Raw genomic sequence first — 26,487 nt, 5'->3', positions numbered from 1 at the left:
TCTGTGGCACGTAGTAAAAGCCGACTGGCCATAAAAAGGTTCCAGCTATTGCTGTGAAATATGATGCGCAGTCCTCAAATACTAATTAGCTCGGCCGTTTGCCCCCTCCCCTCCAAATCAAACCTGAACTGGCGGAGATGGCTTGTCCACCTGTCCTACAGATACAAAAATATCTGTACCAACCTATATCCGCGTGAGCACTGGAGTGGCTAACAAATTGTGAAAACAAATTACTGTCATAAATGTCAGCATTACAAACTGACAACAATCAATACATCAATCTCTGCCCCTTGTCAACTCAAACAAAACACAGGAACAACCACAACATCAATGAATTATGACAGTTTCCAGCGCCGTAAAAAGTGGAATATATATAGAAAAAATGTCGCTCCTGCCTGCACCATCGCTGCAATTATAAGATAGTGTCTATGTCTCGATCGATCCTCGACCAACTCGACATCTAACAGCAATGCGAAAATCACAAAAACTCAAGCATTTAATGATATCAAAGCGCAGGGAGCCATTCCTCTCAGTCCGATATAATAAAGCACACAAAAAACGCGAACAACTAAATGATCACAAAAATCTAAATTGAATTTCGCCATAAACCGAATCAATGACCAACTCTCCAGACCTGCCGAGTGCCGCTAATCCAAACATGAAATATGCCAGAATAACCCAGTCCCGACGCTCGGCAGATCCACTGTATAAATTCTAAGGTAAACGCATAATCTATATAGAGAGGAAGCAAGAAAGTCGGTCATGAGCGACTGGCTGGATGATCTACTATATTTTTGTTATGAACGAAATAATCTGTTTAAAAATCCCTAAAATTCTCCAGAATATTTATTTTAAAAAGCTCATTGTTTACTAATTTTTTTAATACGATTAAAAATATTTATTGTAATTATAAACAAGTTTTAAAAGTGTTCCTCCCAAAAATTCTAATGTGTGTAGAGGTTTAACTATATAAATAAAATGTTCACCATATCTTTCGATAATTCTAACATTTTTAATTGTCATGTGTACTCAAATGTATTTACCTATTCAAAAACCCTTTCACAAGGAAACCAAAACTCCTATCTGGTATTATTTTACCTCAATTACCCTGTCCACCTATCTAATATGCCCTTTCGACACATTTACCTTTGAATAGGGCAGAAAACAAAGTAACATTGGGTGCTGCCTGTAACGGTGCCGATCAGAGATTATCTAAGAGATTGAAGGCATGAGGAGAGGGCACCTGGCCTAGACTGGAGAGGAGCCTGGCAATCAATAACTTAAATTACAAAGTAATTGCACAGGCATTCACAGCACGCTGGAGCAGCCTCGCTGCGCTTTCGGGCTGCCACCAACATCAGTAGCAGAACAGCCATCCTCATCGTCATCGTCATCAGGCTCAGATTCAGTCTCATCCCCAGCACCTGAGGTTCTCGGTTCGCCGCTGGCTGTCGTCACAAATGTTACACTTGATGGTAATGATGATGGACAGATTGGTACCAAAGTCACTCAAAAAGCGTTGCCGTTGCCAGCTCCGATTCTGATACCCAGACAGCGGATAAAGCCAAGCCTCAGCCCCGGGCTCTGGATCTGAAGTTGGATCCGAGGCTCGGCTTGAAGCTGGGGCCAAGCCAATCCGGTAGCCGGTCTGTCAGTAAGTTGAAAATTGTTTTAAAATTGCTGTTACATGTCTGAATGCAAGCAGATTGAATTACAAGCTGGCCGAGCAAATGCTTTCTGATCAACATCACAGTCACTGACTGGGGAGCAACTGCTACCGCTACCGATCACTGACTACCGACTTCGGACTGCCGATTGCCGACTGCTGGAGTCTAAAATTAAATATTGCAGCACCCGATGGTAAAATCAGTCAGCGCACACATATATGGTATAATCTAAATTTAAGTGTTGACACAGTCGACTCCTGGTCAAATGAAATCGAAGCAAGAACTGTTAACAACATTTTTGTTTTGGTTCTTATTCAGGAAGCAATTTTACTGGAAAAATTATATTATATTTCCTAAAATATCTTCATAAAGGTAAACGCTTAAAAATAATTATTATTCTTCTCATTATAAGTCTTGTTTTTTTTTTTAGATGTTGATTAGATCAAATTAAAATGGTTCGTAAATGGATCAGCTGAAATATTGAATTTCCCTGCTGGCTTTGCAGCATTAGCATAACTTCTTCGCCCATAGAATTACCCATTGCATTTCCCTTCCTGAGATCCAAAGAAGCCGTCGTAGCATTTCCCTAATGACGGCAGTTTTAGTTTATGTGATTAGACTTGCAAAATGATGCGACACCCGAAGAAAGAGCCGAACTGCATATTGAAATTGCGGCCACGGAGCAGTCGGCCTAAAGTGGAGGAGGGTAAATGGGATCCAGGAGGCGGAGCGGAATGGAGGAGCGCGTGACACTCGACGCTTGGGCCGCTTATCTTTTATTTAACATGCTCGCTCTGTATAAATATGGAGGAGCCACGGTCCGCGGCATCCACAAGAGTGGCCCACTCCGTGGAATAGCTTCATTTGTGGCATCCCGGCTGCTGCCACTCGCCGCCATTCCTGCACTTCATTAATTATGCGAACTGCTCTCGAAGCAGATCGGACCAGAATTGATGGCCATGGTATGGGAACGGGTCCGCAGAATGGAGACTGCTGCCTGCAGACGTCGTTTGCGGCATGATAAAGTTGTAATTTGTTGGCAGTTAAAGGTGTTGCTTATAGTGCAACTAATCGACATCATAAACTAAACTATGCGTGGCTAAACGAGATCGGTTAATGTGTGTCCGCCAAATGATGATGACAATGCGGAATGGACGGATGCCTGCCTCCAATAGGAGTTCAATTACAAGATCTGGGTTGGTTGCCTTAGTCAGGGTAATAAACTTTGGGATGGCTTTTAGTTATATAAGGCCTAATTGAAAATTCTTTTAAGGTGGGGAGACTCCTGTTGATTACATTTAAATAATTAAGTTTAAAGCGCTGCACTTTTCTTTTTAACTATCTTTTTAGAGGTTCTGAACAAATCAAGAAAATTTTTCGTAAGACGTTTAGGAAAATTTTGGAAACTACTTTACTTAGTAATTATTGAAACATATAAACATAAACATACATTTTATTTTACTTTAGTGGTTACAATTAGGGACCGTTACGGTTATAATTTTTACATTTTTTTTATTTAAAATACAACTGCAATAAAAAATAATAAAATATTTGGCTAAGATTTTCGCTCACAAAATATTAAAAATATTAATATTATTATTATTGCACACCCCCGTTGTTATAAACTTAAGTTCAATAGAAATAAAAGCCGCTTCAGAGTTTAAATGGTACGAAATCCTAATGTTCATCATTGTCTGTTAATAGAAACTGAGACATGCTTGCAATGCTTACTCATATCCCGAAGAATCTCCTTGCCAAGTCTAACCATTTATAATTTTTCCAGTTTCCATCAATCTTGTTGGCGAGTAATTAAGCTTCTTTTCAGCAGCGACAAAAACTTTCTCTGCTGTTGCCAGGCTGAGAATTCGGCACACACAAATAGCCAACAGTTGAGTATTCGCTAAGCCCAATTCTGGTTAGCGCCCGGTCAAGGGGTCGGGGTCGTTGGCGTCTATATACAATATTTCTTAAATTAAATTATCAAAAAGAATTTCACTAGTTGGCATGCCGAGCCCAGGCCCCCGCTACGCCACGCCCCCCATCCGCCTTCTCCGCGTTGCAACCTGGTGCGGGAAGCGAGGAAAAGCGCAGAAATGGGGGCTTGCAGAAAGAAAAACTAAAACGAGCAAAAGAAATTCCGAAAATTTTCCCACACTTCTTGAAGGAGGCGCACGCACACAAGCACAGGTCTGGAGAAGCAGAGAGAGAGAGGCGCATGCGCAGCCACTCATATTTGTTTATGGCTGTAGAAGAAGCCCGGCAGAAGAAGCAGGGCACTTGCAGCACGGAGCACATGTTGCATTTGCCTCCGCTGCCGTTTTGTTGTTGATGAGCTGCATTATATGGCTGGCATGCATACGAGCCGGCAATTGGAATGGCTGGTGGGGATCCGGGGCGGCGTCGGTGGAACAGGGGGCACAAGTCGGACACCGACTCACAGGAGAGATGACGACGTTGCCATCGACATGGACAGGTCGGGGAAGGAGACGCTGGCGCAGACAGAGACACTGGCTTAGACAGCGAGGCCGCGGCGAATGCCGGCACTCGGCGAAAAGGTCTACCACGTATTTCAAGCGATATGTTATTACAAATCAAAGAAATTGGAAAAAAAATTAAACTTAATTTAGTCCTACCTATAAAATAAATAAAATCCATTTTAATTGATTAATTGATAATCGCAATAGGCCTTCAAAAATAAAATTCAAATAACTCATATTTACGGACCCAGGTTAAAAGATAAAAGTCTTCCAGAAGGAAATAACCTAACCATTATTGGGACTAAATGATACAACATCTTGAGTTAGCTGCTTCGTAAAATGGGTATTGAGTTTTTTCTTCCGAGTGTGGAGGCCGTTTACACCAATGCGGTCTCAACCGGGGCCAAATGGGAGTGCATGGGGCATCGGGCATCGGACATCGGACATCGGGTATCCACTTGTTGCCTGGTTGCCGCTATTTACCTTTTGGTTCTGCTTGTTGCCTTTTGTCTCGTCGGGTTTTCACTTTAGCGGCTCATCCTCTTGGCTTTTCCTCTCATATTTGAGTTGCTGTTTTGTCTTTGAGCATTGACACCAAATTCTATTTTTCACGTGAACGCCCTTAGTTTTTGATGCTGCTCATGGGCGAAAAAGAACAGCTCATGGGAATGGGAAAAACTAAAAAAATAGTATTGTATGTGATCCTAGTATTTCTTAAATAACTTGAAACAATGAAGTCTTGGCAAATATGTATGTTACTCGTGAAGAACTTGTAATTGATATATGGTCTTTCAGTCAAAAGCTTACAACGGAGTGAATGTAGCTTTTATTTCCCCATAAAGTATATTTATTCTTCATCAGTATCACTCATCAGGACTACAATCCCTTAAAAATAGAAAAATCTTATCATTTGCCTGCTGAAGAAACTATTGGAAAATAATAAAATAATACATTGCTTTTAAAACATAAGGAACAGTTGTACAGCTGCTATGGGAGTGATCTACAAGATCTTTTATTTTATATCCCGTAACAAAACGAAATTAAAGAACATTTTTAAACAGATTGAAAGCTCCCTACACATATAAAAAAAAACCCTAAAATAAGAAGACGACGACAGCAAGTCCATGTAATAAAAGAAGGATAGGAAAAATCTGGCTATGCCAGTGCCATTAAGCAATAATCATAAAAAGAACAGTAAGTCTTTTCCGTTTCAGTATACACTGCCTTGATCCCTGTTGTACTTTTCACTCACCTTTCCTAGCTGGGCAATAGATCAATCAGGTTGAAAGTTGTTCGGGCGGAAAAGTGATGGTTTATCCGAAGAAAGTCACTAATTCTATCGATCAGCTCCGATTATCGCCGCGCCATGTTTGGCCGACGAAATCCTAAGGCGATGATGTCTGCGTGACGGGAATACGATATTGCGAAATGGTTCGAAACTGTTTAACTCTTGCTTTCTACACCTAACCGTTCCTCGGGAGTCCCCTTAAACCCCAATAACCCATACAGCTGGCGACAAACAGCTGCCCGAATGTTGGTTTTTGCTGGCTTTTGGTTTACCGCACGGCAAATTGCTTTGCTTTTGGCATCTCCAAAGCAGCCCCAGCCTCAGGATTCGCCATATATGGCTAGAAGCCGTAGACACTTTGCGTGTCCGTGTAGTGGTTCTGTATCTGTGTCCATGTGCATGTCTGCACTAAACAAATTGTTAAATTTATTGCCTCTCGTAAAGAATGGTCCCAGTTACAGTCAGAGAAGCAGAGCAACCAACCGACTACCAGGGCACAACAATTTCAGCCATAATGCACTCAACTTGAGAGTTACTGGAGAGCAGGGAAAACCAACGCAACACTTGTTTACCAATTACTATGTACCATTTAGCAACCAAATGGAAAGCTCTGTCATCAGCCCTCTGACTGACCAACTTAAAACCCACCATCCCAACCATATTCGCCTTGATCTGGCTATGACAGCTCTGGCATTTCGGCCTTAAATTAATTAGCGAACGTGAACTACCCAAGTTAGCAAATGATCGGCCTCTCATTGGCGCCGTTGTCAATCACTCAATCAATCGATCAATCAGCGCGAATCAGCGGCATTCCTGCGACTTGCTTTCGTAGCATGTGGAGTGAAAAATTACTGCAAGATGGAAAAACAGAAAGAAGAGAAAAGCGTTTCGAATATGCGGGATAGAATGCCTAATGACCGTAAAGTGGTATTGGTTTTCTTATTGAAAATTAAGAAACATTCAGGATGTAACGACTAGCAAGAAGAATTAGGAAATTCTTTAAAAATGCATTTGGAAAACTTCAGAAATTAAATTATACAAGTATTTTAGGATTTTCTTAAGAAACTACAACTTATTCCAATATAAAGTACATATATCCAGGATTATAAACGGATCAATTATATATGTAAACCCTTAAATCTAATTGGGAAGGGTACCAAAACAAAAATCCCATTCCTTCTAAGGATCCCATAATTGTCGTTCCGCTAAAACATAAACAAAGTAAGCCATAGACAGAGTAACTTTACTCTAACCAACCGCCCACAAATAGAAACATTTATGTCCCGGCGGAAATGAGAGAATTCCCCTGCCGAAGAAACCCCAAGAAAATGTAACAAATTTCGCTGTGCTCCTCATAAAATACCATTTTATCCAGATCTCGGAGGCACAAACAATTGCCAAGGATCGGGCGGCCAGAGGGATACCGAGCAAATTAGGAGGCTAATGAAGAATTTACATTGTTTGCCAAAACGAATTATTATTAAGCATGCGCAGGCCGGAGGATTGGGATGTGGATCTCTGCGGTCAACGAGCGGCAGCGGCCAATTATATCGCCGAGCTTTGATCTTGCGACTGGTTCTAGGAGCGATCCATGGGCTCTGGCCCGAAGTCTGTGGCCCAGACTATTAAGCATACCGAAAGAAAGTTGGAAAATGTGAAGCAATTGTTTGTGGCATTTCGGCTGCACTTTGTTCTCTAGCCGACAAATCTACCCGCCGACACCGAAAAGGGGAGAGGCTGCGTCCTCGGCCTCTAATTCCCACTGCGAAGTTCATGCCAAGTTCACCGAATATTTGGATGGCCGCGAAGATTACGCATTGCAAATAAATCAGATGAAGCGTGTGCTATGCCCAAAGGAAAGTACCCCCAATTTCAGACGCATTCAATTAATGTCAGTCGTAAAACGTGCAGAAAAAAGGCAAACCGAAAAGAAAACCAAGTCAACACCCAGAAGATTTATAGGGCAAACCGTTTTTTTTTTGTTTCGCCTCTCGCAGAATGCTCCGAAATCCACTTAAGTGTGGCTCGCTGGCCAAGCCCCGAATTTCGTCGTTCCACATGTGTGGAGAGGTGTCTGGGCCCCAGACCCCTGCACCCAGGTCCAGGGCTTAGCTTTAAACACTGAGGCACCGCAAAAAACGCTCCAATTTGTCACTTTAGCTTAGGCCTGAGCGGGCGAGATGCAAAAGCCTGGGTGATACTCTTCCCAAAGAGTTTGGGGGTGTTTTTATAGTCTTAAAATCTAATTAAAAATATTTTAATTGAACATCTTGAAATTTAAATGTGTAGTAAAATGTTTGCAAGAAAATTAACAATTCTTTACAGTATTAATTGTTTTATGGATATTACAGAATAAATATGAAATTAATTTTAGTATTTGTAATTATTATGAATTAATTAGGTATGATTTTTGTAATTAAACTGAGCTCTAGTTCATTTTAAAAATTATATTTAAAAATTGTAACTTAATGACTTAAAAACAGTTGTTGTAGTATCTTTAGTTATTTTATGTATTTTGCCTCGGAGCTAAAAAATATCGTTTCCACTTCATAAACTATTTTGAAGCACGGAATTCATTTTTTAGTTAAGTAGCCAGTAAAGGATATAAAGTCTGTTGGCGAAATAAATAAATAATTCCTAAGGGTATTGACAGTTTGGTAAGGCCAAAGGGTTCCCTTGTTAGCTTAAAGATGAGCGAAAGAGAGCCAGGCAGATCGCACAATTGTTATTACTTGTAGTATCTTTTTGAGGGAAGCCGCCGACTGAGGCCGAAACTGAAGCACGCGCTCTTAACAAATTAGGCTGCGAATTTATGCGAGTCTGCGAGGAGAGAGAAATGTGCGCCCGATGACATCACAGGCCAAATATGTGCCCCAAAAAGGAGCGGCTCCAAATGGAGTGCAAAGCAGATGAGCGATGGAATGCAGCCGGCAGATGGGTGAAAGGAAATCTAGATCGAAATTCGCATCCCAACGATACACTTGGGAGCCTTTCCCTCCGACATGCCTTCTTCGGCGAAACGGTGGCCGAAAAAAGGATGTTAAGTGTATCCCATGACAGGACGCAAACTAGTTTCCTCTTAAGCAGAACAAATTACTTGAGAGATCTGCGCCGGGAGTTATGCAAATTCATCGCCGTGTGATTTATGCGAGCTGGGAATGTCTTAGGAGACGAGGCCTGTCCTCGCATAAAGTGAAGCAAATGAAATTAGCAGGCCGGTTATTGTCCTTGGCAGGATGCCCAGGACTCCTTCTTCAGTCGCGTCGACACCTTTATGAAGTGTCAAAGTCAAGGACCGGGAGCGAGTTCATTAATTTGACATGATCCGTGATCTTGAAACGCTCAAAAGCCAAATTCATACGGGACACTCACTCCGATTTGTATTCGCATTCAATGCTCAGTGTTTATATACATAATTGTTGCATAATATTCTCATTAATCAACGCTGCTTGGCTGGAGTTCTATGGCAGATGAAACAGTCCTGTTTCGCAGGGGATGCGTAATGTGTCTGACATTGCTAATGGTTCAAGATGATGTTTTGATGCATTTCGTTTTACGGCCCCCCTCTCTTTGAACCCTAAAAAATGGCTTACACATCGAAGCATCTGCCTTCATTTCTTAACCCTTTAAAGTGTTTTATGTGTGGAAGATGGTTGGAATTCAGAACTCGAGTGTGTATTAAAAACATACAATTGGAAATCATTAGAGTTTAGTAAAATTATAATTAAAGTAGCCTTTCATGTGTGTATTTTATAAATACTATTTATTTATCGAGATTTAATGATATCATTTGTCAACAATATCGGGACATAAAATACATAGAGCAGAATTCGTAGAAACTGGTTAATACTTATGGAGAAGGACATCAAAATATGCATATGTCTACCAATTTTTGATAATCACATATACAGAAACATATAGATGAACGATCTTCTTTATGGCCTTATATCGCCAATAACATTGACAGCGACTTGGGGGTCGGGATGGCACAAGGAGAGGGGCCAAGTGACTATAACTTACAGCTACAACAACAGACAGTGGCGAAAATATGTCCATGTTCCGTATTCCTCACTCCTTCTCTTTCTCCCTCGCCGATCGCCTGTCCAGCAGCTATCTCTATCTGACTTCATGCAATGCAATTCTAAAAATTGAATTATTCATGGCGATTGTACGACAATCAATTGAAATTGAAATAAAATGCTGCCTGCCAGTTGTTGCCGATGTTGTTGCTGCTATTGCCGATGTTGTTGCGTCTACGCGCGCTGTGGCTGCTGACTTTGCTACCGCCTTTGACATGTGCGCAGATCGATTTTCAGATTTTTTTGGCCCGGCTCGGCCTGCGCTCGTTCAATTGAAATTGTGATTTAAAGTATCTGTATCTGGATCGATTTGGCATCGATCGTATGTCGCCAAATGTCTTCAATTCTCCGGCATTCCGGCTTCAAGTCAGCTTCGGCAGATTTGTCGCTTATTTTGTTTGTGGCTTGCTGTGATTTCTTTGGATTTTCGTCTTTTATTTTGGCCATGGACAATTTGTATTTGGCCATGTTAGTGCACAAAACAGACCTGTTTAAGTGTTTGGCAATCTTCGTTTGGCTTGATTGAAATTTTCTCTGAAAAGTTTTAATGCGGCTTGGTAAAAAAGGGGGAAACTATACATTTCTCGGAGAAAAAAGGACTTCCTAAATTTTAAAGGAAAATTCTTTATCATCATATTTTAAACGTTTGTAATTTATTAGCGTGTATGTCGTTGAGTTAATAAAAAAGTGTTCATTAAAAGGATAAAGTTCGAAAATCCGGAATAAGCTAAACTTTCGATCTATCGAGTCCTTAAGCATAAGGTTAGCATTCGGGTTTGTAACTTAACTTGTAACTGACTTGAGAAAGTCACCGTATTTAGCGACTCTCCTGGCACCCGTCTTCGTGGTCTTCTTGAGATTAGCCAATATGAACGGATATAAAAATTAGTGAATGTTAATAAATTAAATCGCCAAGTTAGGCTTCTTTTTGAAGCCAAAGACCTTACCCTTAGTTTTCATGTGATTCCTTTTGAAATTAAAACAAAATATTAAAAAGTACCAAAAAAAATCAAATAAAACTCAAATTAACTATTTCTTTTATTATTGACTTTTAAATTCTTTATGTCAAGAGAAACCCGCTTTCTTTTTTATTAAAAGATTTAAAAATGTATGAATAAATAAATATGTATATAATAAATCAGTCGAAACACTTTAAAAAATAAAACAACATTTGAATTTTAATGTTGAATTTATACTGCTATTTAAGTGATATTTATGCACTAGATTCAGTTCTGAGTGTATATCAACGGGCCATTTTTTAATTAGATTAAAGTTCCTTGCTCTCTAAATCGCTTCTAGTAGCCACAATTTGAGGCAGATTGCGCTCTAATAAATATGAGCAGCCATCAAAGCTAATGCCCCAACTCATCACCGTGAGATGAGCACGCGAGCAGGGGAGATACGTATGCGCCCGTGGCCAAGGCCCAATCTTAATTAAAAATTTGGTAAGAGCACAGGGAAGATAGGAGATTTGCCCACGAGCAGAAGAAATGTTAATATGACGACAAAAATTGCTGCGATGCAGCTTCAGGGGCTATATCGCCGGTTGCAAGATTATGACGACAACTATGCTGACAGGCAGAGCCAGAGGAAACTACTGCAAGAAACTAGCCAGATTCAGTTGCACTCACAGTCGGAGTCCACGTTGGAGTTGGAGTCTCCGTTCCAGTTCATGGCTAAATGCTTTTGGCTGTGATAAATTACACGTCGTTTTAGAGTGTTGCGCTTCCTTGTTACTCCGTCAAGTGGTGTTGACACGGCCGCAGCGAATGCAGAGTATTAAACGATCTCCACCGTGCTAGACTTTTCTCCGGCCAGTGGTGTTATTAAAATGAAATCATCATCATCACCAAGTGACAGAAGCCGAGACTTTGAGCTGGAGATGGAGATAGAGACAGAGGCAGAAACAAAGACTGGCCAAATGCCCGAGGATCACTTGAGTGGGCATCTGAGCGCACGGGGGCAGCCATCTGATCATGCTTATGACAAGAGAATTCAATTAGACGTATGGAAACGCGTTGATTGTTGCACTGTCATTTGCCCCTGGTGGAAATCGAAATTAACAAGGAAATAATAACTATAAATATTTTTATTGATATGGTATTTTTTAATGTATTGTAACCAGGTTTTTAAGTTTGGTAAATGGTCGCGTTTTTGGTATCCTTAAACTTATTTGTTAATATTACTAATGCTATTAAAGGTAAAGCGAATTTTTAAAGCATTACTTTAAATATAAAATGTTGTACGAATGAATTTACTAATTTTTATAATAGTATAGATGAAACAGAATTGGTTTATCTGTACATTCTAACATAAATCTTGTAAAGTTTTAAAGTAAGCATTGTTTGAGCTAAATGATTTTGGTAATCAAAAAAAGATTTAAATATTTTTCATATTGATTTTAAAAATTTTCCCAATATTACAAAACACTATATTTATATTAATATTCAAATGAATTAATTAATACATTCGTAAAATGTTTTATTCATTTAGTCAGTATTTTCTATTATTCTATTATTAAGTGTTCTAAAGTGATGGACATAAAAAATCAGTTAACTATTTAAGTAATACAAAAGACTTAGGCAACAAACTTGTTTTCCCCATTTTGCGAGACAAGCAACAAATTTCCTCTGATGTTTTCTTGATTTCTCCCAATATTTATTTATACTGATCGCCGGGCATTAAGTGCCCACCTCTTTGCCACATTAGTCGTCCAATACGAGTGCAAATGGATGCACATGCACAGTGAACAAAGCAGAGCTAACACTCTCGCAGCCAATACACTCAAATGATAACAGTATCGTGTGTAAAGCCAAATGGGGGTAAAAAACACAACAGCCAACCGCATCGAGACAATATTCAATGAAAACGAACGAAACGTTTTAAGATCGTGCCGGTGCCAACAACCAACCACAGTTCAGCACTCAGAGGAAGCCCAGCGGTTCAGTTTCCAGAGAGCGGAGAGCCCGAAGTAACAGCAACCACAACGAGCCGAGCTCAAGACACACAGCGAACATGTTTGAGGCAAAGTCGGTAACAGAGTACGCTTAAAAAAATTTAATATCATAACTATCATTCATAAAAGGTACCTTTGGTAATAAGATTTTACGCAATGAAATTAGATTTTTAATTTTAGTAAATGCGAATTAGCTCACTGCTAATTTCTTGGATCACAAAACTACACTAAAGTAAAAATATTTCGGAACAATTTGGGCTCCTTATGGAAAATTCAAATCTACTTAAGTATATTTTTTTAAATTTAAATGTGTTGGTGTTTTTTTTTTTGTATATCATTTTCAACTAGACAATTTGATCATTTGGTAGGCCTAAAGTACAGAGTACTTAACAGATCACACCGATTTAACAGTGTCGAAAAGCCTACAGAGCAGAGCGGCTCAGCAGCTGTTCGCCAAACAGGATTTCCTGCAGCAGCAGTGGCCGATTAACAGTTAAGTTTGCCAAGGCACAGAAATACAGGCTCAGACGCGTGCGCTTTGTTGATGTTGCTGCTGCTGTTGGAGTTGTGCTGCTGATGTTGCTGCTGCTGTTGGTGTCGCTGCTGCCGATGTTGCTGCTGGGATGAGATGATCTCTGAGGCCAGGGCCAATCTGGCAGTCCGAGTCTGTTTGGCGCTCAGAACGACGGCATTGATTTAGTCTCGGGTGGACGCTACGCTGCCAAGCACCGTCAGTCAGGCTTTCGCTGCTCTCTCGCTCTGCAATCGCAATCACATTATATCCGACCGATCGCGAAGTTCTTCGGCATTATGTGCGCCACGTGATCACTACTCTCGAAAGCCGTCGCTATATCAACAGCAATAATTCCTTTTAAATAAGTGTCATGTGATGAATACATATATCTGATATGATCAATTGATATTTATCCAGAAATACCCAAAGTGTGTGAAGTTAAAAAAGAACTACATAATTAACATCGGGGCCAAAAACAAAATCAAATAAGGGAATTTTTAAGAGCCTATAATTTATGCAGTTTTGGAAATACAAATTCTGGAAAAGGTAAGATTCAAGCAAAGACTAAATGTGTTGAAAAAGGTTCAAGTCACGGAGTGGCAAATGATATATTTAGGAAATAAACAAAACATTCATTCATATAATTGATACGGCATACCAAATTAAAAATTCATCACACATTAATCAAGACTGAAAAAATAAATAAATATAAACACTTCCCAGACAAGAAAGGCACATAAATAAAACATTTAATTCAGTTAGAGCCACTTTGCATAATTTGACTAAATTAAATTTAACAAAGGCGGCGTTATGACATTAAATTATATTGTCAGATAAAGTTGTTTAATTGGATATAATAAATCGAAAACCCTAAACATTAAAAATAATATTAAAACAATAAATTACGATCAAATAAAATTTAAAAAAAATATAAATATTTTCTTAGTGAATAATGCAACAAAATTCTACGGTAATGAAAATACACAACACCAAACATCTTCTAAAAAACACAAGTCCAAAAAAATAAAAAGGTTTATGTGTAAGCGAAGGGAATTAGCGAATTTACTTTGTAATCAAGACCGAACGTTAACTCCCAAGAGTTCATACTTACCACTAAGGACGCCCAAGGAGAACCAGAAAAAGTGTAATGGTGAAGACAAAGGAAGCTCATTGACATGCTCATTAATAATGTTATTGCCTTTTGTGCGATAAGTGTCAAGAAATTACTACAATAGAAGCAGAGAATGGACAAAGTTGGAAGATATTCAAACATTTAATTGTCCAACTGCTGTCGGCAATCAAGCAGAAAAGGGCCAGAGGCAGCCTTTCGACTGGATCGTGGATCCTCGATCGCGGAGGATGTAGGACCGAGAATCGAGGATGGCGGAAGCAGACAATTCAAACTAGAGCGTGTGACTGCTGAGTGGATTTGCATATTGCGAATGTCCGTCTCCAGTGGCTGGCAGGGCTAATAATAAAGCATATTACCGGCAATTGTCTGCCGAGATCGGAGAAGATTCGGGTCGAGAAGGGGTTTGGATGGCAGATTGTGTCAATGCTCCGGGGTTCACCAGGCTGTGTTCTTGATTCTTGTTCTATTTTGTAGCGGCTTCAAAATATTTGAGACAATCGTGGTTTGCTTGTTTGAACACCTTTTCTCCCTCTGTTGCCTTTATCTGATTTGGCATTGTCCATCATTTTGTTTGCTTTTAAGGACACATTTTTTTGGCCCTTGTTTATTATTCTTATTGAGAAAAATACAACATTTTTAAATTTTTTTTTGGTCTGTCAACAGCGAGTTGATGAGCTTGTTGAGAATGTAGCCGCTACAAACTGATCTGGTTCTTATTGTCTAAGCCACTCCGAACTTGTCCCCCATCGAGTTCATCTCCAGTTAAACTCGGACTGGCACACAACATTTTGTAGATTTCCAGAGATTAGATCTGAACAATCATCCACTTGGCTTACGATCAATAAGTATTTTCTGTAGCAGTTTAGGTTTCTAATTAATTGTCTGCTTCAGCTCAATGTGTAACATTAATCTTGGCTTAATCGGTAAGCCTGTCAGCCAAGATCGTTCCTATGTTGTGATCTTCTGGGTTCGATATACACTCAGAAATGAACAATGGGGATTCTGGTTTTAAATTTGAAAGGAAACTGCACAGGAGAGTCAAATTTTTCGAATTTGCACAACTCTCTTCTATTCATTGTTTTCCCACAATCCAAACTGCCCATCGAACCAAATAAATGGACAGATAACGTTCACCTTTTGTAGGGGCTCGGCTTGAGGACTTTTAATTAGCTCGTGGCATGGGAATTATGTCCTCCTTCATGACTCCTGTCCAATGAAATGAAGGGGTAACTAAAGATGCTCCCCAAACAAGCCTCTCAAATATGCGTCCGGTTACGTGGAATAGTGGCCTTGGTCGCTGTCGTGATAATGTTAAAACGCTAAAAGGATTGAGATGCCGCCTCTGGATAAAAATCTGCAACTTTATAGCCCAAGCGTGCCGTTCAATTGCATTTCTTTCGGGTTTCTCAATAAGGATCGAAATGATTTGGGACTTTATTTCTATCTTAGGAGATCAGGTACGAAGAGATATGGTGTTATTTAAAGTCGATTTGGCAATGAGAGTACATTTAATAAACACCTCTTATCCACAAGTTAGCATGGCTATTAAAATGAATCTTATTCATATTTTATTCATATTTATTTATTTATCAATACTGCTAGACAATACTAAATTTTATTTTTCCGGGAGCTGGAAACTAAAGTTTAATATTTCTTTATTAAATTTATTCTTTATTACATTTTTATTTAAAACCCAGTCTGATCAGATGTTAAGGTAAAATTAAATTTTTAAGAATGAAATGTGAATTATTTTATAAAAATATATTTTAAATAACTGTCACAAACTAGAGCTTAATATATCCCATTCCCTTTACTTTAACGTGCTGTCACCGTACACAAAAATTACCATATTTAACTTACGCGTTGTTTATAAATCCGTTTTCTCAAAACTCCCCCCCTTCAGCTCATTTTGTTCTGGCTGCATAGAGTCCAGATTATCACTGTAGCTTCAGTATGAACTGCAGTTCTGGGTCGTAGAGACTCTGAGGCTTTTGTCAGCAATGGAAGATCTCCTCAAGCAGTTCTGCCTGATGGTTTTCCTGCTTTCTGGAAAAGCGCACCGCTGTGCCGAAAATTGTCACGGTTTCGCGGTCGCTGGCTCGCTCGCTGTGAAGGTGCAAATTTAATGTTTGCCAATTTAGCAACGCTCTGCTGTCACCTTTGGTGTCCATTAGCGAGCGTTTATATGCAAAGTGCCGGGCATTGGCAGACCATCGTCGGATTTGGCAGGCGGCGGCGATCGGATGGGGCTAACCATTATCACAGAAGCAGCATCACGTTGGGGCACCACCACCTGCTGGGCGCATTTCGCGAACCAGATCCCTGCCGCTGGCGGCCCTGGTCCGGAAAATGCCCAGATCCGGACACCTCTGTGGAGCACTTAACCTAGCTGGCTTGCGGGGTGTCAGGGCGTTTGGGCAGGCAGCTGTGGGTTAAAAAAGAGTACTACTCCAGCAGCATTTCATAACAACTTTCTAACAGAGTATTTTTTTAAATTTGCACATCTATTTAACCTTTTGGTATAAATCGTTATTTTGTAAGAAAAAGCTTTATATTGCTCCAACACTTTATTAATACTTTATGTAAAAATACAATTTAATATATATTGAAATTCAATTTATGGTACGTGTATTTGCTACTTATACGACGATAACACTAGTTTACAAAATAAAATCGACAAACTCCTCATCGAATACGATCTTGGCTTTTCGATTAAGTCACCCTGAAAAGAAAAAAGCACGTAAAATTGTTTGTATGCTGTCAATTTATATTTATTTTATTTTATTTCTCGAGTCCTGATAAGCCGATTTCGATTACTGGTAATAGAATGTCCTTAAACTTTTATTGCACATCGCTGAGTTTTAGTCACTAGTTTAGAAGCTGCACCTCGTCAAAGTTTGAAGAACTGCACTTTTAAAGGATGAGAACAAACATATCAATTAAACAAAAACTAATCGACTTGAAGAAATATACAAATACAAAATCTCTGATGCTCACAAAGTTCATTATATTATACACTAATTGTATTTTTCAAACTAAAAAATGATATATTAGAAGTTATCTTAATGTCCGTTGTCTAACAAATAAAACGAGAAAAACCCCCACGGCAAATATTATTTTGCACACCAATGTACCTAAGAATTTACAATGAATATCCATGACAAAATTGATCCCTCCCTCAGATTCTTCATGCTCATTAAATAGTTGACGCAAGATTTTCTGAGATATTTTATTTGCTCTTCGCTGCATCTTTTTTTCGCTTGACCTTAGGCTTTATGGGCAGGCAAAACAAGTCACTATAGTACATTGCATTAGATGTGTGAACGTAGTCTTCCCGGAAAATAAAAAGAGAGGTATTCTCGTGGTGAAAGAGAGGGGAAGATGAAGTGCAGGGTCTCCTGACATTGCCGCGACCGAAACTTTGATGGTGCAAGCCCAAACCGGTCGCTACGTACCTCAATTTCTATCCACGACCTGTAGCGAAAATAAAAACAAAATTCCGAAAAAAGAATAAAAATAAAGAGAAACGCAGTGGGTCATCGGTTATGCATGTTGTTGTTTTTGCCGCTGCAGTTCTTCTTCTTTTGCTTTTTGGCGTGGCTTTTGTGGTTGAAGCTTTGGCCATGGCCTCGTCTTGCTCACAGCTGAGCCGAGAGTAAGTGTGTTGGCCCGCCAGCAAAAACACAACCCGGAGAAAAATCTTCTGTGAAAAAAAGCATCATCAATAACAAGGACAATCGTGAAGAGGTCGCCGGAGTTGGATTTTTTTCCATTAGGTATTCCGCAAAACGTCGCAGGAAAGCAAGGAATGAGAAAAAAACATTGCTTAACTGAAGAGAAATTCAATTTTATTAGGATTCGAAAGCACTTACAATTATAAAAGTATTCAGATTATTTAAAACAGCTTGTATACATACATATGTGTAAATTAAAGCTAATAAAGACATTTATTACACCTGTTACTTGTAGAGTAAAAGGGTTTTCTACGCAGCGCAAGTTTGTTTCTGCCGACGGCCACGCCTCCTCTAACGCCCATAAGCATATCTCCGTCTCCCTCGCACTTCTATTAACTGAGTAACGGGTATCCGATAGTCGAAGTACTCGACTATAGCGTTCTCTCTTTTTTTTAAATGGGTAGCACGCAACATTGTATTGTAAACGGGTTGGTGACCCGACTATCTAATACCGGCCACTCAGCTAAAGGGAGTGCAGTGGAGATGGATATATACAATTTTTTTGATTGCGCATAACTTTTTAACGTATGGTCCGATTTGAAAAATGTCTTCTACATTTCGATAGGTATAAATATACACAACAAAATTGCATTTATACTTCTCGGAAATCGTTAAAGGTGTGGGCGCCAGACATATTTTAAAATCGTTACGACGATTGTGGGCGTTAGAGGGGGCGTGGCGCTGCGTAGGAAGCCCAAGAATATGTGTGGAAAATCTTAACCTTCTAGCTTTTGTAGTTTCCGACATCTCAGCGTTCATCACGGATGGACAGACGGACATGGCTGGATCGACTCGGCTAGTGACCCTGATCAAGAATATATATACTTTATAGAAACGCTTTCTTCTCCTTGTTACATAGTTTTGCACGAATACAATATACCCTTTTATTCTACGAGTAAAGAGTATAATAAATTCTAATTAATTAATTAAGGTAATTTAAACAAACCCAAAATAAAAACATTATATTCTTAACACTTTTAAATAAATGTTGTATATATTTTTTTTTGCAGATGAACCAGCTGTGCAAAGTTTGCGGAGAGCCGGCGGCTGGTTTTCATTTTGGGGCATTTACATGTGAAGGCTGCAAGGTGAGTTTATTGCTATGACAGTATAGCCACCCAAATCGATATTTTATAGAATTTAATCCCGACAATTGTGAGAAACTCTAGAGATTTCATTTCGCACACAGCGTAGACAAAATGTGCAAAAAATGATCTCGATTTTGGCTTTTACTTTTTTACAAAGCCAAATCGAAAACATTATTACTATAATTAAAATTCAATTCGGTAGATTAATCGATTTTTAATTGACTATAAGTAGATACGTGTGCGCTGCGGACACAATACAAGGCTCACCTTCAAATAGCATGGGAAAAAGTCTGCGAAATTCAGAGCAGTTCGCAGGGCGAGCGGGGCGGGTCAAAATATAGAGCTAGGTAAGCCCCAAGGCGACCACAATTGTAAACTGCAGTCAATCAAATAAAAATTACATGCATATTAGGTGACTCAGCGCAATCGGAAACAAAAGTCTCAGACACCCATCAAACACCACTCAAAGTTGAACTTCAAAATCAACTGGAGGCAAGCTCCATCATGAGTTGGCACGGCTCCAAAACAAAAGGGAATAGTAAATAGATCACGAAGAGTTGTGTCTTTTTTCTTATCTTAACAATTGTTAATGCTGTCTTACACTTAGTTGCTCAAATAAAAAACGCATATTTTGTTATTGAAGCAAGTTCAATAGGTGGAGCAAGTTAGTGACAGGTGCAAACAGGCGGAAACAATGAGAGCAATAAAAACTTACTGTGGAAAGGTGTTAAGTGGTTTACCTAAGATAGATTTCCTTTATTTATTTGAATGGATTGGAAGAAGTTTTAAACATGTTTCAGATAAAAAATCCAGGGATGGTAAATAAGAGTTAATCCCAAGAATATTTTTTATAATGTAAGAAATGGGATAAGAAAAATAAAAGTTAAGCAAGGGTGCATAACAGACAAGATATAATTACAAAAACGGGTTAAGTAAATTGCATTTCAATACACATATAATCTGAGATCTATTTGTTTAATTTTAAAAACTATAGTTATTTTATTGATTTCGACGAGAGATTGCATCTTAAATTCGACAGCACTAATTTCAGGGCCGAAAAAGTGCGTTCTACGGAGACCTGAGTAGCAGGAACGCAATGTAAAATTTTCGCCAGTCGGTATAAGTGTGGATAGGTAAACTTTTTTCCTTCCCAATACTCCATTATGTCCTATTTTAATTCGTCTTAAAGGTAAGGTAATTGTTTATTTCCGTAATCGTCAATTTAAGCTGAGGATCAACCTCGCTGTCGGATTCTTCATTGCTTGCTACATTAATTGAATTTAAAAAGTCGCTTATAAAACCACTTTCAGATGAATTTTGAGATTAAGTCGGATTCGAATCATCCTCTTCTTTTTGTTTTGTACACTCCTGTTACAAAAACAACATTAGTTTTATAAAATTATAAAAAATATTCTAGGGACATATGGCATATCAACAGAAAGGTATTCAATCATAGATTACATACATATAAATTTTAAACCAATGCACCCCTTAGTTTAAGAGTTATTTCAATTCAATATTTATTTTAAATTTTTTATTATAAAAGTTGACAAATAACTCTTATTTGTTGATTTTTCTAATAAAAATTGGAGAATAAGAGTTATATGTCAATTTTTTTGAATAGGGTAACTCTTATTTACGATCCCTGGTATATTGTATTCGTGCAAAAGTATGTAACAGCTAGAAGGAAGCATTTCCGACCCTATAAAGTATATATGGGCACTTCCAAAATGTCGCTCGGGACATTTGCACACCTTTAAAGTTGAAAAAAGATTGTAAAACAATGGATTTTAATTTAAATTATGGGCTTTTCTTTTCACTCTTCCCAAGCTCTATTTTTGGTAAAAATCTTGTGTACCACTTTTAGTTTTTAAGATATCGGTAAAAAACTGCCGTATTCGCTCGGGACAAAAATAGAAGTAGATTTCGGGGAAGTTCATACAACAGCAGAAATTAGCAAATTCTGATGGAATATTTGAATGCGATTTTTTTTAGAATGTTGTTCAAACATGTCGCTGTGAAATGCTTTTGGTTTTACTCAAAAATTCTTTGCCGTTTTTTTTTTTATGCAGTTTCAACCACATTCGCTCGGGACATGTCGCTCGGGACATTTTTTCCGACTGTTTTGTAAAGCGGATTTCTTTACCTCTATCTCTCAATTGCTGGATGTTTTGCTTTTAATTTAATAGTTTAGCATGTGAATGAAGCATTCAGTACAGAAAAATGTCACATATTAGCATTCCTATATGATAAATTTACAACAGATGACAGGTCCAAAAAATAACAAAAAAATAGCCAAAAACAGATTTTTGCGTATATTGGTGGGGTTTGTCATAAAAATAATCAAACTATACTCCAAATTTGTAGTTAAGCTCAGTATCCAACTAATTAGAAACTAATATCGGGGCAAAATCATGTGGAAATATGTTTTATTCAAGTTTCAAGGTTTTTGGCTTGGTGGACTTTTTTTTGGAAGTGCCCATATATTCTTGATCACTAGCCAAGTCGATATAGCCATGTCCGTCTGTCTGTCCGTATGAACGCTGAGATCTCAGAAACTATAAAAGCTAGAAGACTGACATTTTGCATGCAGATTCTAGGAGTTCCTACGCAGCGCAAGTTTGTTTCAAAAGGGTGCCACGCCCCCTATAACGCCGACAATCGCTTATATACGATTTTAAAAATTTCAATATTTCGGAAAAGTAAAAATGCAGTTTTATTGTGTTTATCAATACCTATCAAAATGTAGAAGAAATTTTTTAAATCGGACCATTCGTTAAAAAGTTACGGCGGATCAACGTTTTTATTTCCATCTCCTTCGCACTCCCTTCAGCTGAGTGACGGGTTCTCTTGTTAGTATTTTAATAATTTAACTTCTAAAGTTTTTGTGCGATTGACTTACAATTTTTTGTATAATCTTAAGATGTTTTTTTTCGCAAGACCCCCTTAGCAAAGAGCCATTGTAAAGTTTAGGGGGCGTAGACAGGGGGGGAGGGGCTCGGGGGACTGTCGACTGCTCTGCTGCTAGCAGCAATAACTGTGTGTCGAATTTATGTTATCTCTGTCTCGCTCGCACTCATGTTAACTCCCATAAGGAAAAAAAATTTTATCATAAATTGAAAATAAAAATTAAAAGTGTTATCCCAGCCTAACTAGGAGTACAACCACAAATTCAGAGTAGCAATGGATACTCAATTTCAGATCGTACACGCTCAGTGTACACCCCACAAATATGTATGTAGCTAATAAAAGAAAATACAATATGCTTGGGGAACACCAGACTGTGACGATTTTTGAAAGTACGTAAGGGTAATATTTAATAGTAAAACTACTATAAAATAGTCAGTTGTGTGTATTTTTATGTTGTGCGGGTAACTATTTCATTGGTAACTATTTCATTGGTTAAATTGACAATTCTGTGGTTGGGAACCGTTTTATTATTATATTGGTTAGATTTACCAATTGATTTTTTGGTGTGTACCATGAGAAACCGAGAGAAGACTACTATATATAGACAGCAACTTGAAAATTTGCTACGATAGTCCGATCGCGTCAAAGTATTTTTATACCCTTGTAGAGGGTATTACAATTTCAGTCAGATGTTTGCAACGCAGTGAAGGAGACGTTTCCGACCACATAAAGTATATATATTCTTGATCAGCACCAATAGCCGAGTTTCCGACCACATAAAGTATATATATTCTTGATCAGCACCAATAGCCGAGTCCATCTAGCCATGTCCGTCTGTCCGTCTGCCCGTTTCTATGCGAACTAGTCTCTCAGTTCTCTCTTTCTATTGCAGGTAGTACATATGTCGGAGCGAGCCGGATCGGACCACTATATCTTAAGGCTCCCATAGGAATATTCAAACAAATATTAGAAAATTTATTGTAACTTTGTAGGAAGTAGGCGTTTTGATTCTTGACTACTTACAAACAAAATGTAAATAAATAGAAACGATGAATCTGGAATCCCTGGAACTGCACCGAGTAAGCATTCTTTAATCTACAAGGGTATATAAGCTTCGGCTGGCCGAAGGTAGCTTCCCTTCTTGTTTTTTTCCAATTTTGACGATGAATGTAAAAGAATTACTATTTTTACCTTGCTTAAATTCCCAAGAGGTAAAATGTCAACGGCCACGGAAGCTATAATTTCTGGTACCAATTTTTTTTTACATAATTTTACGTTTGTTCCTATGGGAGTCATATGACAAAGTTGGACAATAGAAATAAGACTTCCACCTTTTAAAACTGAGAAACTAGTTCGCGTAGAAACCGAGGGACATGGTTAAATCGAATTATCTACAGATGTTGATCAAGAATATATATACTTTTTAGGTCGGAAAACCCCTGACTAAATCATTAAATCATTAAGCCTCTGCCGAGATACAAAAATAGGGTCACGGTTGGGGTACCAAAATAAGCTGTCATTTGACCCATTAAGCTATTCGGCGGTATACCGTTTTTCAAAACATGGTTTTGAGTAAAACTTTTTGGTGTACTGGTGTAAATTTACTCCAATATCTCAAGAACGATGCCATATATCAACATGTTCTTTTACGCATTCTTAAAATCACAAAAAAAACCCGCCCTTAAGAGAAAAAATTGTAAAGTAGAAATATTAGGGTTATTAAAACGTTCTGATATCGGTATCCCGACACAAAAAAAAAACATGGTAAAATTAACCAATAAAATATAATATCAAACAGTCCCCAACCACAAAAATTGTCAATTCTACCAATTAAATAGTAACTTTCACAACAAAAAATACACACAATTAGCAAAGACACATACCCAAAGCAAAAACAAAATACACGTAATTAGTTTTTATAGTTACGTTACTATCCGTATAGATCAATTTTACCAATAATCAAAGAATTATAACAGTATTAAAAATTTTGTTAGAAATTTATTTAGATTGTTTTCTTTACCCATAGTAACTCTCATAAGTTATTAATTACGTTTTCTTTTATTCCGTAGTCTTTTTTCGGTCGAACATACAACAACATAGCGGCGATAGCAGGATGCAAGCACAACGGCGACTGCGTGATCAACAAGAAGAACCGAACGGCCTGCAAGGCGTGCCGGCTGCGCAAATGCCTCCTGGTGGGGATGTCAAAGAGTGGTTCCCGCTACGGTCGACGGTCCAACTGGTTCAAGATCCACTGCCTCTTGCAGGAGCAACAGACAACGACGGGCGTCGGAGGAGTTGGTTCGGGCGGAAGTGGATCAGGTGGCGGCGTGAGCAGTGCGAGTCTGGAGCAGCTGGCGCGACTGCAGCAGGCCAGTAATCAGGCGCGCCAAACCTATCAGGATAAGACGAATCCCTGTATTAAGTCAGCCACCGCAACATCGCCCAAAATCGAGGGAGCGGCCGTGGGCACAGGAGTTGGTGGCGCCGCCTCACCCTCGTTCCTTCAGGCGGTCAAATTTCACCACAATCATCATCACCACCAGCGGCAATTGAAGCTCGAATCTCGCCTCAGCAATACGCCCAGTGATTCGGGAGCATCTTCGGCGGGAGATCCCAATGAAGATGGAGCAACCAGCGTGCTAAGCGGTCAGATCCCCACACCTTCATCCACCAACGCCACCCGCCTACCCAAGTTCGAGCTGCGGCATCCCAACTTTCCGGCCACTTCGGAGCCGGATGCGGAACTGCAGCGGCAACGCCACCAGGAGCTGCTCGAGATCTTCCGGAGCCACTCGGAGCCGCTGTACAGCTCCTTTGCCCCATTCAGCCACCTGCCACCAGTACTGCTCGCCGCCGGAGTTCCGCAGCTGCCCATCTTCAAGGATCAGATCAAGGCCGAGCTGCTGTTTCCCACGGCCAGCAGTCCGGAACTGGAGGAGCCCCTCGATCTGTCCTTCAGATCTCGAGCGGATCCCACCAGTCCGCTGGTCCACACCTCCAGCAGTCCCAGCTTAAGTGAGCCGGCAGCGGCGACTCACTGCTTGGCGGAATCCCCGACCTTCGTGCGAAAGGCCACGCCCCTTGATCTCACCCTGGTGAGATCACAAACACTGACAGGCTGAGATCATGTCGTGATTGCCAGAGAATTCGTTCGAGTGCCAAAACAATTTCGAGTACTTTAGGTTTAGGTATGTACAGAGTATTTAATCAACTTCAGAAAGTCGATGGGCTTCAAAGAAAGATTCGTTATGACTGGAGAAATCATTATGATTATTTTTTTATTTTTCTTAAAATTTTTCAATTTGATTAGAAATCAATTATATTATAAAAGATGACACTATTTCCAAATTAAAACAGAAGCTAACGAAAACATACAAAGAACCTAAAAGAACACAACGACTTAAAAAAAATAGTATAAGAAAAAGAAAGAAATTGAACATTTTGGTGCCAGTGAAATTATGTACAAATATCAATATTATATGTTACTTTAGCTCAATGACAGTAAATATTTAAATACAATTAGGTTATACTCTTTATAAATATTATAATTTGTAGCCCAATTGTTTTCTTAATATATGTTCAAAAATTGTGTAAGGATAATTTAAGAATTCTTAATTTGATGTGTTGTTTGCGTATTGACTTTTTGTTTGTTTTATTATTTTTAAATAATTTATTGTCTTAGCGAGTTAAGAAGCGATCAAAAATGTAAAAGTAAAAGAGAATAAAAATTTATAGCATGAATTCTGTCTAAAACTGAATTTATCACACTTTTAACCAAAATTTTTTAAGTGTTTCTAGAGGGGAGAGAAAGAGCATTCAAACAAAAATTTCTAAAGTCCCGTGACGAAAATGCAAGCAATTTAAGTACTTTTTGGCTACCGATAAAATGGCTATCGAAAGATCTTTTAAATAATAATAACTATAATATTACATTTTTTTTTAATTGTCTGCCCAATAATTATGTATTACACCAGTTATGTTACGGCGTTAATCTACAAACTTCTTAAACAAATCTCTATATTTCTCCCTCTGGACGCTGACGTAAAAAGCTTCATTCCATTGACACATGACCAAACTTTTCCTTGCCATCTACAGCAGAAATTTGTTCAATATACAAGTACATATCAATACATGTATATGTATTTTCAATTCAACTGTCACGGCGTCTGTGCTTACGTGTATATCCATCAAGTGGGGACCAGAAAATCCTGGCCAGCCAATGCGTTATTCATTACATAACAGTGCGGGCTGACATATTTCCAAATGTCAGGCTACCTAGATGTTGACTATATAAATGTAATTATGACAAGCCAAGACAGATGACACAAGTTTATATCAGCTCAACGGGAGACCAGAGACTTGGGCAGGGAATAGAGGCCAAAACAAATGACTTAGGAAACGAACTCGAAGTTTCGTGAGATGGGTGAGGTTACTGCTTTATTAAGTAGAAGTAGGCTATAAAAGAGACAGATAAGTATTATTTAAAACATTTCACATAAGTGTTCGTCATTTGGTTCAGACCAACGTATAGATTGAAATTATTTATTACGGGAAGCAGTATTTGAAAAGAAGATTCCCGAATTCAAATTACGTTTTTTGTTCAAGGTTTGTTTCATTTTGATTTTTATCACCCTTTTCA

The 26,487-nt window shown here is 38.8% G+C and overlaps 2 protein-coding genes and 1 long non-coding RNA gene across 4 annotated transcripts; 2 read left to right on the top strand and 1 right to left on the bottom strand.

Moving 5' to 3' along the window:
- The first annotated feature begins 280 nt into the window (after positions 1–280).
- Positions 281–3,078, top strand: LOC138912984 (uncharacterized). Its single transcript, XR_011418539.1, has 4 exons — positions 281–719; positions 1,157–1,654; positions 1,706–2,039; positions 2,098–3,078. It is a non-coding gene; the product is annotated as an uncharacterized lncRNA (long non-coding RNA).
- A 14,264-nt stretch (positions 3,079–17,342) lies between these two features.
- LOC108058905 (uncharacterized) lies at positions 17,343–18,261 on the bottom strand. The gene is given in 3 exon segments (XM_044393963.1): positions 17,343–17,441; positions 17,444–17,560; positions 18,175–18,261. Coding segments are annotated over 3 exon segments (303 nt in total).
- A 596-nt stretch (positions 18,262–18,857) lies between these two features.
- On the top strand, positions 18,858–25,483 carry eg (eagle). Of its 2 annotated transcripts, none has more exons than XM_017143891.3 (2): positions 18,858–18,935; positions 23,915–25,483. In XM_017143891.3, exons 1-2 carry the CDS (start codon positions 18,858–18,860, stop codon positions 24,968–24,970), a joined length of 1,134 nt encoding a protein of 377 aa, XP_016999380.2. In that variant the 3' UTR covers positions 24,971–25,483. The 2 variants fall into 2 exon arrangements, with proteins under 2 accessions (XP_016999380.2, XP_070071424.1); XM_070215323.1 differs by lacking the exon at positions 18,858–18,935 and adding an exon at positions 22,887–22,924.
- Positions 25,484–26,487: the final 1,004 nt, after the last annotated feature.

The sequence above is a fragment of the Drosophila takahashii genome, chromosome 3L, assembly GCF_030179915.1.
Source record: "Drosophila takahashii strain IR98-3 E-12201 chromosome 3L, DtakHiC1v2, whole genome shotgun sequence".
NCBI classification, from domain to species: Eukaryota; Metazoa; Arthropoda; class Insecta; order Diptera; family Drosophilidae; genus Drosophila; species Drosophila takahashii.
Note: the sequence above shows the minus strand (reverse complement) of the source record. Positions and strands in the feature narration are given on the sequence as shown.

Excerpts from the sequence above, each read along its gene's own strand:
- eg (XM_017143891.3), top strand. The coding sequence starts at position 18,858 with ATGAACCAGCTGTGCAAAGTTTGCGGAGAGCCGGCGGCTGGTTTTCAT. Across the intron at positions 18,936-23,914 it reads TTACATGTGAAGGCTGCAAG|TCTTTTTTCGGTCGAACATA; the intron begins GTGAGTTTATTG and ends TTTATTCCGTAG.